This window comes from Staurois parvus, unplaced genomic scaffold, assembly GCF_062004578.1.
Source record: "Staurois parvus isolate SC_StPar_1 unplaced genomic scaffold, SC_StPar_1.0 ptg001420l, whole genome shotgun sequence".
In the NCBI taxonomy this organism is placed as follows: domain Eukaryota; kingdom Metazoa; phylum Chordata; class Amphibia; order Anura; family Ranidae; genus Staurois; species Staurois parvus.
The window spans coordinates 79,062-94,702 of record NW_028319216.1 but is presented as its reverse complement, the minus strand read 5'-3'; the positions used below and the strand labels follow the sequence as shown (position 1 = coordinate 94,702).

Sequence of the window (15,641 nt, the reverse complement as noted above, 5' to 3'; positions counted from 1 at the left end):
GTGGGAGGCACATATGCAAACTGTTGTAATTCCTACACCATTCACCTGATTTGGATGTAAATACCCTCAAATTAAAGCTGACAGTCTGCAGTTAAAGCACATCTTGTTCGTTTCATTTCAAATCCATTGTGGTCGTGTATAGAGCCAAAAATGTTAGAATTGTGTCGATCTCCATATACAGTGGGGATCAAAAGTTTGGGCACCCCAGCTAAAAATTTGTATTAATGTGCATAAAGAAGCCAAGGAAAGATGGAAAAATCTCCAAAAGGCATCAAATTACAGATTAGACATTCTTATAATATGTCAACAAAAGTTAGATTTTATTTCCATCATTTACACTTTCAAAATAACAGAAAACAAAAAAAATGGCGTCTGCAAAAGTTTGGGCACCCTGCAGAATTTATAGCATGCACTGCCCCCTTTGCCAAGCTGAGACCTGCCAGTGTCATGGATTGTTCTCAATCATCATCTCATCATCATCATCTCAAAGAACTGGAAGACTTTTGTAAGGAAGAATGGGCAAAGATACCTCAAACAAGAATTGAAAGACTCTTGGCTGGCTATAAAAAGCGTTTACAAGCTGTGATACTTGCCAAAGGGGGCAGTACAAGATATTAACTCTGCAGGGTGCCAAAACTTTTGCAGATGCCATTTTTTTGTTTTCTGTTATTTTGAAAGTGTAAATGATGGAACTAAAATCTAACTTTTGTTGACATATTATAAGAATGTCTAATCTGTAATTTGATGCCTTTTGGAGATTTTTCCATCTTTCCTTGGCTTCTTTATGCACATTAATACAAATTTTTAGCTGGGGTGCCCAAACTTTCGATCCCCACTGTATATATAGATATATAGTTCAGTTTGCGAAGCCATTTGTCACAGAGATGGGAATTCCAAAGATCCATGAACAAAGGAGGAAGATGACCCATGACAAACCCTCCTTGGTATGAATGAGTGGGGACACACCTTAGAACTGTGGGGGACTTGTCTTGGCTTAGAGAGCTTGTGCTGCCAGGGGTATTTAGGATCACTAGTGGGGCCTTAGAAGGCTAAAGGATCCTTTGTCAGAGGTGCCTGAGAAAAGAAAAAAAAATGCTTACACACAGTAAAAGAAGGCCCTTGCTTGTGCCGTGGTTCCTTGCTCTTACAACATTGTGGGAGGAATGTTCTTTTATCACCTATGAGATTCTTGAGAATGTCTTTCACAGTGGCACCAAAGTGCCTGTTACTCTGAAAGAATAACACCTCAAGGCCTTCTTCTGAGGTCTGGTTTACCGACCATCCACAGCCAGATAAACCAGAGAATGTGGTGCAGAACCACTGTCGAGAAAGAAATTAAGAGGGCCACACTAAGCGACGCATCACACACATAATTTGAGGCCCTGGACAAGTTCGTTCGCTAGCTCCATAGGGATACCTATTCCTGAAACAGAGGTTTTGCCCATTCGGTGAGTTTAGGACACCAAGGCTGTAGCTAGACAAGAGCAAAGGGAAAAGCTGGCAACAGTAAACACTTCAGCTGCTCTGTCAGTCAGATCCTTGAACAACATTGATTCTTTTGCTTGAACCATGGTAGACTTATTCAAACTGGAGATTGACAGATCCACAGCCAGGGAGCAAATCCACTTTTTAAGAATAGCCTCCTCAAATGGACACTGAACCAAAAATCGTTAAGGCATCACGAGTTACCACCTAAATTGTTCCCATTCCCTGTACACAAATTTATCAAAACAGCAGAATAGTGAAACATCTTGGTGGCACGCTCTGCTTTATACCCACCAAAGGGAATAGCTGCTAAAGAAGGAGCACCTGTGGCCACGCTAAAACCCCTAGGGTGGCATAAGCACACAAAGTACCTGGCCTAAAAGTACAGAAGCTTCAAGGGTGGCTGCTGACTTCTTAGCAGCATAGAGACTGTCAGAGGAAATGGCCACGCCAATTCGCGCAAAGAAATGCGCATGTGCATAGGCGGGCGACATGTAATAAAGCATTCCTGTGCACGAAAACACACCAGCACACGCAGGGTGCACTAATTGCTGACACTCAGTGGCCTTTATAAGGACTGCAGCTCTGCTCAGTGATTGCTGGATTTCCGTGAGCCCCTCCTTTTCCTGAGTTTCCTGCTGATTACCCATTACTGACCTGGCTTGATCCTGACCTTGTTCCTGCCTGCTGCTCTGTGTATAATCCCGGCTTACTCTTGACCTTGTTCCTGTCTGCTGCTCTGTGTATGACCCCGGCTTGATCCTAATATTGCTCTTGCCTGCTGTTCCACATTGATTCTGGCTCTGGCTATTGACTAATCTACCCATGTTCTGGGGATCCACGTGTTCTCTGGAGAACCGCATCCTGCAACTAGAGCACCCACAGGTTCCATCTCATCAGGCATTTCCAAGCAGCAACACCACTGGCAACCCGTGCTTCTTTGGGCACTGCACCTTGGATTTTCTGCACAACTGTCAGGTCAGCAGTCTTCCCGATGATTGTGATTCCTGCTGAATCAGACTGAGAGACCATTTAAAGGCTCAGGAACCCTTTGCAGGTGTTATGGCTTAATTAGCTGATTAGAGTGGGACACTTTGAGCCTAGAATATTGCACCTTTTCACAATATTCTAATTTTCTGAGATTGTGGATTTGGGGTTTTCATGAGCTGTAAGCCATAATCATCACAATTATGACAAATCACGGCTTGAACTATCTTGCTTTGCATGTAATGAGTCTCTCTCATATATTAGTTTCACCTTTTAAGTTTCATTACTGAAATAAACGAACTTTTGCACGATATTCTAATTTTTCAAGTTTCACCTGTATATTGTTGCAGGTGGCAGTAAGGGAAGTCAAGCTCCAAGCAATCGTTGACTCTGGGGCGTGCAGCTGTGTTTTGGACGTCACTAAGACACAAAAAACAAAAACTTGCAGTCCATTTAGCTGAGGGGACTTTTCCTCGATCTGGTCCTGTAACACAGGAAACCATTCCTATTTTGACATCCACAGATTCAAGCCATCAAGAATTTCTCTGCTTTGACATCTTGTGCTCCCCCATGTTCCTGATCATCCTGGGAATACCGTGGCTTCGGGCCCATAACCCTCATGTGGACTGGCCTACAGGAAAGATTTCCTTCTCCTCCATCTACTGTCTACAACATTGTTTTCCCCCTGAACTCACAGACTCTTCCAGTTGCCTGACCGTTCAAACGGTGCCCGACACCAGTCAAATTGTGCCCCCATCCTACCATGAATATCTAGATGTTTTTGATAAACGGAAGGCCGACATGCCTGGAAGAGTGGCGCTACCTCTTGGAAAGCGCTGCTCACCCTATCATGGTTTTTACCGATCGTAAGAACTTAGAATATCTTCGAACCGCAAAACGGTTAAGACCAAGACAAGCTCGATGGGCCTTATTCTTTTCAAGGTTCAATTTTCACCTAACATACCGTCCAGGGTCTAAAAAAGGGGAAAGCAGATGCCGTGTCCCGTATGTTCCCAAACAGCTGCTCCCAGTACTATTTCATCTCCACATAATTTCCTACTCATTCAGCCTGATCTAAAAGCAGCAATTAAACAAGCTTCACTTTCATATGCCGGGTCTGAGAGGTTATCCTTAAGGAACCATGAGGATTTCTTGTGGCATGAGGACGAGATCTTTGTTCCCCAAGAAGTCAGGCCACAAATATTTAAGATATGCCACGACTACTTGCTTGCAGGTCACTTCGTGGTACGGACGAAAACTGAACTTGTCCAAAGATCATTTTGGTGCCCCAACCTGAGACATGACTGTAAAGAGTATGTTAACTCCTGTGCAACTTGTCTACGCAATAAGGGCAGCCATACCAGAGCCTGGGGCTTGCTGAAACCACTGCCAGTTCCTGAACAGCCTTGGAAGATGATTTCTATGGATTTACCACCCTCTGAGGGATTCACCACCATCCTGGTGGTAGTGGATAGACCAGGGGTGGGCAAACTTTTTGACTTGAGGGCCGCAATGGGTTCATATATTGGACCCGGGGGCCGGACTAGCTGCTGGCCGGCCCAGCCACTACCATGCCATCCATAGTAAGTATAGTAATATTCCCCCATAGTAATTCATCCCCCCTATAGTAATTCATCCCCCCTATAGTAATTCATCCCCCATAGTAATTCATCCCCCATAGTAATTCATCCCCCCTATAGTAATTCATCCCCCATATAGTAATTCATCCCCCCTATAGTAATTCATTCCCCATATTGTGTCAATTCACTTACCTTTGCTCCGCGCGTTCCTCTCGCCGTGTTCCCGCGCCGTTCCGGTCTTCAGGGCGGACTGTGAGAGGAGAGGAGTTAGTCACGCTGACCCGCCTACATCCTGACAGCCAATGTTTGCCACGCTCCGCGGGCCGGATTAAAAGGTCCGCCGGGCCGTAGTTTGCCCATTGCTGGGATAGACTGTCCAAAATGGCTCACTTCCTGGTGGGTACTCCTTCCGCTACTGAAACTGTGCAAACATTTATTAAGGAGATAGTAAGACTACACGGGATACCCAACAATATAGTTTCTGACAGGGGGGTACAATTTACGTCCAAATTTTGGAGATCTTTGTGCAAAACCCTGAATATCGAAGTATGTCTCTCTTCTGCTTATCATCCACAGAGTAATGGGCAAACGGAGAGGACTAAGCAAACTTTGGAGCAATACCTAAGATGCTTCCCCACTTTCTCTCAGGATAACTGGGCATCTCTTCTTCCCTGTGCATAATTCCCCTACAACAACTCTGTCCATGCTTCCACCAACCAGTCTCTTTTCTGGGCAAATTACGGTTTTGACCCTTCCTTCGTTGCGGATGCCATTCCAGAAGCATCAGTACCTGCAGTCCAGGATAGGTTATCTTTAATACAATCCAATTACCAGATACTCCAGAGGACCATGCAAAAAGCTCAGGAGGATTACAAGAAACAGTTTGATAAAAGGAGGAGAGGTAACCCTGGGTGGATGGTGGGAGACAAAGTGTGGCTTGCTACAACCAATCTCAAACTTGCTTGCCCTTCACAAAAACTAAGTCCTAGGTTCATTGGACGCTTTAACTACTTGCCGACCACAGATAGCCGAATGACGGCTACACTGCGGCCAGCCAGTTCTGGGAGGGCGTCATTTGACGTCCTCCCAGAACGTGCTCTCCTGTGCTCCCCTGGGGGAGTGCACTTGGTGATCTCCGTGATCGCTGTGTCCTACGGACACAGCTGATCACGTGATGTGGTAAAGGGCCAATCACAGCGCCCTTTTAGCACGTGATCAGCCGTGTCCAATGACACGCTGATCACCGGGAAATGCAATTGCCGGTTCTCGGCTGCACTTTCCTCACGCTGTCAGATCATGAGGAAAGTACTGCCGAGAACCGGCAGTTGTCAGAGCAGGGATCGGCACCGATCATCAGGGCACTGATCATCAGTGCCCTGATGATCGGTGCCCAGCAGTGCAACCCACCAGTTCCGCCCACCTGTGCACCACCTGTGCCCAGCAGTGCACCCACCTGTACCACCCAGCAGTGTCCCCACCTGTGCCCAGAAGTGCCACCTACCTGTGCCCAGCAGTGCCACCAACCAGTGCCCAGCAGTGCTGCCAGTCAGTGCCCAGCAGTTGCGCCAGTCAATGCCTAGCAGTGCCGCCAGTCAGTGCCCAGCTTTGATGCCAGTCAGTGCCGTCAATCCGTGACACCTCATTAGTGCTGCCTATCAGTGCCGCCTATCCATGCCACCTCATTAGTGCTGCCTATCAGTGCTGCCTATCAGTGCTGCCTCATCAACGCACATCAGTGAAGTAGAAAAATTACCTGTTTGAAAAATTTTATAATAGAAAAGAAACTTTTTTTTTTTTTTTTTTAATTTGTTGCACTTTTTTTGTTTATAGCGCAAAAAGTAAAGTGCCCAGCAGCGATTGAATACCACCAAAAGAAAGCTCAATTTGTGAGAAAAAAAATGATAAAAATTTCATATGGGTACAATCTTGCATGACCGCGCAATTGTCAATCAAAGTGCGACAGCGCTGAAAGCTGAAAATTGGCCTGGTAAAGAAGGGGGTATAAGTGCCCGATAGGCAAGTGGTTAAAATCAAAAGGGAGATTAACCCTGTGGCCTTCGAACTGGACTTACCCAACTCTTATAAGATTCACCCAGTCTTCCATGTTTCTCTACTTAAACCAGCCGTAATGTGCCCTATCCCTGGAAGAGAGGAACCGCCCCCACCGCCAGTCACGGTAGGGGAAGACATTGAGTTTGAAGTTGAAACCATCTTGGATGGTCGGAAAAGAGGGAGACAGATTCATTATCTGGTTAAATGGAAAGGGTATCCACCGGAGGATAGTTCCTGGGAACTGGCAAGAAATGTGCATGCTCCTAAGCTGCTTCAAGAATTTGTTAACAGATTCCCTGAAAAACTAGCCCACCTGGGCATCCGGAGGCTGCCCCTTGGGGGAGGGCACTGTCAGAGGAAAAGACGAGGAAGCCCGGGCAAATGCACCAATGTGCAATATGGCCACGCCAATTCGCGCAAAGTGTGCATGTGCAAATGCGGGCGACACGTAATAAAGCATTCCTGTGCACGAAAACACACCAGCACACGCAGGTTGCACTAATTGCCGACACTCAGTGGCCTTTATAAGGACTGCAGCTCTGCTCAGTGATTGCTGGATTATCGTGAGCCCCTCCTGTTCCTGTGTTTCCTGCTGATTACCCATTACTGACCCGACTTGATCCTGACCTTGTTCCTGTCTGCTGCTCTGTTTATGATCCCGGCTTGCTCCTGACCTTGTTCCTGTCTGCTGCTCTGTGTATGACCCTGGCTTGATCCTGACCTTGTTCCTGTCTGCTGCTACTCTGTGTATGACCCAGGCTAGGACGTTGCTCTTGTTTGCTGTTCCATACTGATCCTGCCTCTGGCTACTGACTACTCTACCCATCCTCTGGGATCCACGTGTTCTCTGGAGAAACGCATCCTGCAACTAGAGCACCCATGGGTTCCATCTCATCAGGCATTTCCAAGCAGATACACCACTGGCAACCCGTGCTTCTTTGGGCACTGCAACTCCTGTTTCCACCTCCAGGGGCGCACTGCACTTAGCCGTAAGGGGAGCCCTCTCTCTACCAGCCTCCGGTCAGGTATGTGACAGAGACCCAGGGGAGGAGGAGAGCTAGGTAGGGATGAAGAGCCCTGAGACCTCACAAGGGAGACAGAACGGGGACAAAAATGAGTTCCAGAGGCCCCCCATCCACCTCTGGGGAACCATAGCACTTCAACTCAGAAGAAGATGGGTACTGCTCCCTGGACAGTCCACCTCCCACCAAGGTGGACGTTCTGTTGGCCAGGTGGGACACTGTGCCAGGAACCACTAGAAAAATGCCATGCCGTTAGCATCCCATATGAAAAAACTCACTGGCCGCCCCCACTCCTTAACAGTACTATTACAGCCAGCTCTGCACGTAGCTGGGGGACTGCTGGTATGAAACTGAAGCCTCACAGAGTGGGCAGGATTATATGGGGACACTAGCGGGTGAATGGAGCAAAGCTTTAGTCAATGTCTAAATCACTTGAAGCGTTTAACCCATCAACTTTGAATCCATTTGTGTCCTGTACTGTACAATAAAGATAACTATACTACTTTATCCTATTCACAACATAGGTATTGTTGCAGGGAATAATTTGTTAACATGGATTACACAACATTTTGTCTCCTGTACTCCCAAATAGATTAGAGCATGTGACAAACTCATTTAGGCTGTGGGCAAGGGATAATTTTATTATGGGCAGAGTTTGGCCAGTCATAACCATGCATGTGGGTAAATTTACCCGCCAGTCTTCAAAACTGTGTTAAGTCTTTTCATAAAACCTGTGAGGACAAAATGCAGAGTTTTTTTTAAAAAAAAAAAAAGGTTTTAAATCTGGCTGATCCTCATTCAAATGAATTGATGAACAGGAGCAAGCATATGTAATCAGACCTTTCTACCGGATTGTTTTATTATTTAGGGTTAGCGACTCAGATTTCAATGAGATTAGCCTTGACATCTGCAGGAAGTCATAAACAACAGCTATTTTTCTCACAGGTTTCATTTAATCTTAAACCAAAAGAAGTCTGTACATTTACATGTGGAACTGCACATTTTTGGGTGTAATAACAAATATTCTAAGAGATTAAATTGAACACTGAGAATGTTGGCCAGCGGAAAAGGATGGATGATTACGGATGTGAATTGTTCTTCAGATCAATTACCTTCATCTTGTTCTTTACTTGGGTTTTCTGTATTTAGTTTCTTCTCCACATTACAAGCACCTTCATTTTCTTTCTGCCATCTTTCCAGTTTGGGACCAAGAATCCGAGCCTTGATTCGAGTATACACTTCAGCAGCTTTGTCCATAACAGCCTGATTTGCCTTGTATCTTCTTATCTACAAGTATACAGTAAATCCATTAAAGAGGGAAGCACATCTTAAATAATATAACTGTCGGTCAGTTTTAAATCAACTGTTTTGGTAAGTTTACAGATTATGAATTAAAATTTTTATTCATCATTTGTATTAAACATTTATTTTACAAAACACTGAATGTGGAGTACAATAATGATACTAATTTTGCACAGCATTCTACTATTTCCAATGCATGCTTACTTTGTAACCGACTGTCTCATTCCAATCAAAAACATTTTAAGAGATAAGAGTATAATCCCTTTCTGACTTTTAGCCCTCATTCACATAGGCATGTTTGTTTTTAGTTAACCCTTTGAGGACCGTAAGATTTTGGAACGCCAAAAGAATCAATTCTTTTGTTTTTAAAGTTCGTACACTTCAGTTGCTGTAACTAAGCCATTTCATGAAATAATTGGCAAAAAGCTAGATCCATTTGTTGTTTGTTGATAAGAACTAATATTTTGACCAAAAAAAAAAAAATTTTAAGTTCTTAATCAGATGATACACGCAATTACAAACTTGGGACAAATACGTCCCTTGATCCTCAATTAACCTCTTGACGACTGCACTACACATACACTATATTGCCAAAAGTATTGGGACACCTGCCTTCACATGAACTTTAATGGCATCCTAGTCTCAGTTCGCAGAGTTCAATACTGAGTTGGCTATAACAGCTTCAACTCTTCTGGGAAGGCGGTCCACAAGATTTAGGAGTCTATGTGAATGTTTAACCATCCCTCCAGCAGCGCATTTGTGAGGTCAGGCGCGGATGTCCGATGAGAAGGCCTGGCTTGCAGTCTCCACTCTAATTCATCTCAAGGGTGTTCTGTCGGGTTGAGGTCAGGACTCTACAGGCCAATCAAGTTCCTCCACCCCAAACTCGCTCATCCATGTCTTTATGGATCTTGCTTTGTAGTGCACAGTCATGTTGGAACAGAAAGGGGCCATCCCCAAAATGTTCCCACAAACTTTGGAATATGAAATTGTCCAAAATGTCTTGGTATGCTGACGCCTTAAGAGTTCATTTCACTGGAACTAGGGGACCAAACTAAGGGGCCAAGCCCAACCCCTGAAAAACAACCCCACACCATAACCCCCCTCCACCAAACTTTACACTTGGCACAATGCAGTCAGGCAAGTATTGTTCTCCTGGCAACCGCCAAACCCAGACATGTCTATCAGATTGTCAGAAGTGTGATTTGTTACTCCAGAGAACATGTCTCCACTGCTCTAGAGTCCATTGGTGGCATGCTTTACACCACTGCATCTGACGCTGTGCATTGCACTTGGTGATGTAAGGCTTGGATGCAGCTGCTCGACCATGGTAACCAATTCCATGAAGCCCACTACTCACTGTTGTGCTAATCTGAAGGTCACACGAAGTTTGGAGGTCTTTAGCTATTGACTCTGCAGACAGTCGGAGACTTCTGTGTATTGTGCGATTCATCATGCGCTGACCCCGCTCTGTCATTCTACATGGCTTACCACTTCGTGGCTGAGTTTCTGCCGTGCCCACTTGCTTCCACTTTGCTATAACACCACTAACAGTTAGTTGACCGTGGAATATTTAGTAGCAAGGAAATTTCACTAATGGATTTATTGCACAGGTGGCAACCTATCATGGTACCACGCTTGAATTCACTGAGCTCCTGAGAGCGACCCATTCTTTCACAAATGTTTGTAGAAGCCTGCATGCCTAAGTGCTTGATTTTATACACATGTGGCCATGGAAGTGATTGAAACACCTGTATCCAATAATTTGGAGGGGTGTCCCAATTCTTTTGGCAATATAGTGTATATGCGGCATCAGGAGAAGCAGACTTTAATGCCCAGAAACTCTGCATATGCATCCATGGCAACCTAAGGTTGGAGCACACTCCTAGCACACAAAGCTATCGCTGACAGTTCTCAATCACAGCCTTTGGTCAGGATCATGTGACTGCTGTAAAAGCCGATAACAGTGATAAGCCACACCTCCTATCAAGCATTAAAACAAACTTCTGAAGGGTGATTCCTCTTGCATTTAAATTCTCATGTTTTTACATGTATTCAGAGTATCTAATTTGCCCCTTGAGGCACACATATCAATATTTTCTAAAAGCAGCACCTGATCTCAGATATATGCACAGTATGCATCATACTATTTAAAATCATCGCATATATTTGTATGCTTTTAGAAATGCCCAATACATGCACATAATCAGATGGCTGTGTGAAAGAGGCCTTAGTGTGTGATTTGAGCTTAAGTGTAATCTCACCATCATGCCCACAAGAACAAAAAAAAAATATATTATTTCAGTTGTGGGCATAAAATATATAAATTAAACTCCTTTGGAAATGTATTTCTCTAATTTTAGCATATATAAATGAACTAGCAAAGTAGGTGGATGGATGTTTTTCACCATGTATAAAGATTTTGAGGATTTTTTTTCCCCACTAACCAGTCACTTTTTCCTATGACCCTTGGAAGTTACCAGGAGGAATCTGACAGTGGAAATCAAAGTTCTGGTATATGGATTCCGCAAACTAGACTATAAAACATTTTAAGAACGCAATCCAGAGCGAACACCACCAGAAAAACATCTATCACAGAGTATTGTTTTAGACAGTACAATTTGTGCTCATTTTTTTAACAGTAAAAACTTTATTGAAAGTTTCTTGCATTACAATATAGCAAAAAGAAAAACAAGTGTACCACAGGTCATATAAAGAAAATATAATTTAAGAAACATCTGTATAAACCTTACAAAAACCATAGCCGATGACATCACAAAAAAACAAAACAATACTAATAGTTTTTAAGTATCATCAGGATTCCAGACATTTTTTAAACCCCAGAAAAAAAAAAAAAAAAAAAAAAAAGGGAGGGAAGTGGGGGCGGTTAAGCAGAATCTAGCCATTCGGCCCCTGCTCCTATGTCAACTAGTACATAGGAAGTATGGATCTAAGAGCCAGGCACAAGTCATTATAGGATGGCGGGGAGGAGTTTTTCTACTGCTCATCTATTCTTAGGCTGGCCATAGGTGGATCAAAATTCAGCTGGTTCAGCAGTGACTTGCGGAATTTCAGTCCATCTATAGCTATTCCAGATCATGAGAATTTGATCTAAGGATCCCCCAATTTTACACCTCTTATATGGGCAATGTGCCAATGTCTTGAAGACTGCTGTAGAAAATAGGTTAAAACATTTCCTAACACCACAACTAAGCAGTGTTGGAAAAAAAAAGGGACTCTTAACTTACCTGTAAACTACAATAATTAGAAGTACAGTGCAGGACACAGGCAAAGTACCCTGGGTTATAGGCTCATGCTTTCAAGTAACTTGATACTGGCAAACTTTCAAGGGCCCACCTACTAGGTGCCTCCCTACCCCACTTTGTGAATTATCAGTTTTGGTGTGGCCTGCGTCCTCTACAGTACTCCAAGATATGGAATTTACAGGTAAGTCAAAATTCCTCTCATCTTAACTGTATAGTAGAGGACACAGGCAAAATATTCATAAGCCCTAGGAAATCCCCAAGCAATGCACGTGAATACTGGGTAACAACTAAAAAAAGAGAACTGTGCCAAAGGGTCCAGCAACAATGGTCAAAAGACCCATCTTGGGGGGTGGCTTGGCAATGACAGAATGAGGTCACAATTCATGTAATAAGTGCTGAGCTTCTCCCATTTCCTGCATAGCATTCATTTGGCTGATTTTTGCTCTGTGTCAAAATCCCAGTGGCTCAGAAACCAGGGCAGTCATTCTACACCTTTGTGCCTGCTTACACTACCTTGTATTGGAAATGATGAATTAGAGGCCCTACTTTGGTACTTTGGATTCAAGCCCAGTTTCAACCGCCTTATCTGTTAAAAATGCAGTTAACCACACTTTTCAGTGGCAAAATCTCCCCCATGCCTGTGAGAACCCGCATGCCAACCCCACAATTAACAAGGCATGTTTCCTGCATGGGCCAAAACACCTTGCTCAGGGGAACTCCCTAGTAACTCCACGCCAGTGTCTAATCCCCCACACCACCAGCTGAACACCCTCCCGAGGGTTCTGGAAACCTCCCTAGTGATCAGGCACTCACTTCCATCACATCTGAGATGAAGACTGCCCTGAGGAGATTAGACAATAGGGAGATGCTGGCAATCCTGAGTAGAAAATAAAATCAGACACAAGGGGGTGCCAATCTCAGTGTAGAGGGTTAAAGATTTATTGGTAACAAGAGGTTTAAAAACTACTCAAAAATGTAAGTAGTATAATAGCATGGTAAACGAATGCCTTTGGTAAGCCCTCAGTCTGCCAGTGATGTGAAGATGGATCCTGGTTGTGCAGGATGAGCAGAAATGCAGCCGACAGTGTTCAGCAAAGCTGAGAGTTTTTGAAAATGGCACCAAAACCAGCATGGTTATGCATTCACCCCCCCCCCATTTATTTATTTATTTGCATATAGCTGTATATTATCATGAATCATGTTCAACGAAGACATTGCCACCATTATGTGAAAAACCACACTATAACATTATGCCAGTTACTGTTTTTTTTTTTTTTTTTTGTATAGGCCTGCTCCGATCCCTATCCACCAATCCTAGCTGCTGACATCTTCCCCCAGCTGCCAGTCAGAGTGATATCATCCCGCCCCCTCCTGTCTTCTGCCTATAAAACACCAGAGAACCCTACAGCCAATCAGGTCTGAAGAAGAAGCAAGTGCTTCGAAACGTATCACCTGACCCTGTTCCTGCCCTGCCATTGGTCGCCTGTTGAGGTCCTGACTTCCTTGCTGTCCATGCTGGTTTCGGCGCCATTTTCAAAAACTCTCTGCATTGATGAACACTGACGGCTGCATCTCTGCTCATTCTGCACAACCAGGATCCATCTTCACATCACTGGCAGACTGAAGGCATTCCTTTACCATGCTATTATACTTCTTACATTTCTGAGTAGTTTTTAAACCTCTTGTTACCAATAAATCTTTAACACTCTACACTGAGATTGGCGCCCCTTGTGTCTGATTTTCTACAGAGTTCTGCTTTGCTCTATGGGGAGCTGCCTTCACCATCCATCCACCACCTAGGACCCTTTGACTATGGACTTCCCCGTCTCCACTTGTCGCTTCATCACCACCCCATTTTGAACTCATTACTATTGTACGCTTATTCCCCTATTTGTATTTCTCCTGCTGTATCTGTCATTTGTCACTAACCTATCTAGACTCTTCACACGTGGTCCTCTCCCAGCGCCGTTTTGTTTTTCGTTGGCAATCCTGAGTACCTACCAAACAGGTCTTGAGACTTCCAAACTCAACATCTTGAATTGGCCTTCCACAAGGAACTGAAAGACCTGTGCACAGATTTTAGTCATACAGTATATGAGTAGAGTTGCTGAAGCTGGCCAATTTTTCCATTAAACGCTTGGATGCAATCGATGAAATATTGTTAAAATTAAAAGGCATTCCAGAATCGATATCTGGCCAAGAACTGAAAAGTAAAGTGACCACCATTATGAACACTTATTTGAGAAAACCAGTCACTATGAAAATGGAATTGGATAAGGGTTTACAGAACCCTGGGTCCTTCAATGGCTAATCCCAGTAAACCAATAGATGTCCTGTTCCTCATTCACTTAAATACAGAGGAGGACCTTTTTATCAGACAGAAATGGGAAAAGGGTTCTCTGGAAGCCAAGGGTATGCAAATTACCAATATACTAAATCTCTCCCATAAAACTTAATTTACGAGAAGCCGTTCTAAACCTTTAAGGTTTAGAGGCAAAAGTTTAAGATGTCTTCTTGTAAACGGAGTTGATCAAATTGAAAAGAGACATGGGGCCATCCATTCAATTTCTTCATAAGATTCCAAGACCCCACATTCTGTCTAACATTCAAACCAGCTTCTCTCAGCATTCCAATTCCTGTGAGCAAACACTGTGATCCTGAATAGCCCATCAGACCTGCTACCACAATGGTGCCAGTGACATCCAAGACCTGTCTGAAACCATTCCAGATAAGAGGCTCAAATTCCTCAGGGACTTCAAGGAACAGTGGCAATTACCATAAGATGCCACTCCACCTCAGAACAATTCATTGCTTTGTGAGCTTTGTTGGAAACACTTCCATTAAAGCCACGACCTACTCTTCCTTGCAGGAGGAGCTCTTTTCTACAAGGGGCATTTAAGTCAAACTGTGACTTTTAATTTTACAGTATAAAAAGAGATGTTCGCGTCCCGGTACTACATGCTGTAGTAAGTGGCAAGTGTGTCCTATAACTGCTAGGTGGCACACATGTCGCAGGTCAATCCAGAGACACCGCTAAACAAGATGGCAGACAACAGTGTTTGTGTGTGCATGGAACAGTGTGTGATGATGAAGTTTCTTGAACGAAGGCATAAACCCCATGTATATATCTGCAGAAGACTTCAAGCACAGTGCGGTGATGAGTCACTCAGACGCAGTAGGACATGTGATTGGTGTAAACATTTCAAGATGGCTGTACGTGGTACAGAAGTTGATCTACCGGGGGAGGAGCCTGAACATGGCGGCAGCTGAGGGCTGGAGGTAGGAGCGCTCAGCTAAGCTCCTCCACAAACCTTCCCAGGGGCCTTTCAAATGGGGTAAAAGCCGAGACTTACCCGAGAGTCGGGGGGGGGGGGGGGGTCTGGTGGAGGATCGGAGGTGCAGAGCCGTGGAGCAGAGAGAGAGGTCTGCCCGGAGCCCGGCGGATCAGAGAGCCGGGTTGCCGGGAGACAGGAAGAGCAGGCGGGTCACGTGATCAACCGCAAAGGAGCACTGGGAGCGGAGGAAGCCGGCTGGCTTGTGGAGTAAGGGAGAAGGCGGCTTTCTGCTCCTTGTGTCCCGCTCCCTAATCATACCCCCTGGTTGGTCGTGCATAGGGGTGAGGACCTGGAAAGAGCCTCTCTGTGAAGGACCCCTATGGAATCGGGAGAAGGAAGAGAAATAGCCCAGGAGAATCCCCCCCAAGGTGCAGAGGAGCTGGATATCAGCGCAGAGGAGCCGGATACCTGAAACCCCTGTCTTCTACTCAGCAAGGGACGAGAGACATGGGTGAGTGACAGACCTTGGAACTGTTGCATTTTTTAATGTCCCATAGTGCTGTTGAGGAAGATAAGGGGAGAGGGGGAGATAAAGGGGATTCCCAGGGGTTTCTGAAATAAAAGAAGAGGAGAAAGACGAGGAATAATTAAGCAACTTAAAAGGAGGAGAAT

At 44.6% G+C, this 15,641-nt stretch overlaps 1 protein-coding gene across 1 annotated transcript in view; it reads right to left on the bottom strand.

The window, feature by feature from the left end:
- Window positions 1–15,641, bottom strand: part of LOC149436095 (hepatoma-derived growth factor-related protein 2-like) — a gene marked incomplete at its 5' end in the record, with an annotated part of 239,706 nt that overhangs the window by 162,128 nt on the left and 61,937 nt on the right. Inside the window, one exon of the mRNA XM_089662056.1 lies at window positions 8,239–8,413. Coding sequence (XP_089518182.1) covers window positions 8,239–8,413 — 175 coding nt within the window. The remainder of the gene's footprint in view (window positions 1–8,238; window positions 8,414–15,641) is intronic.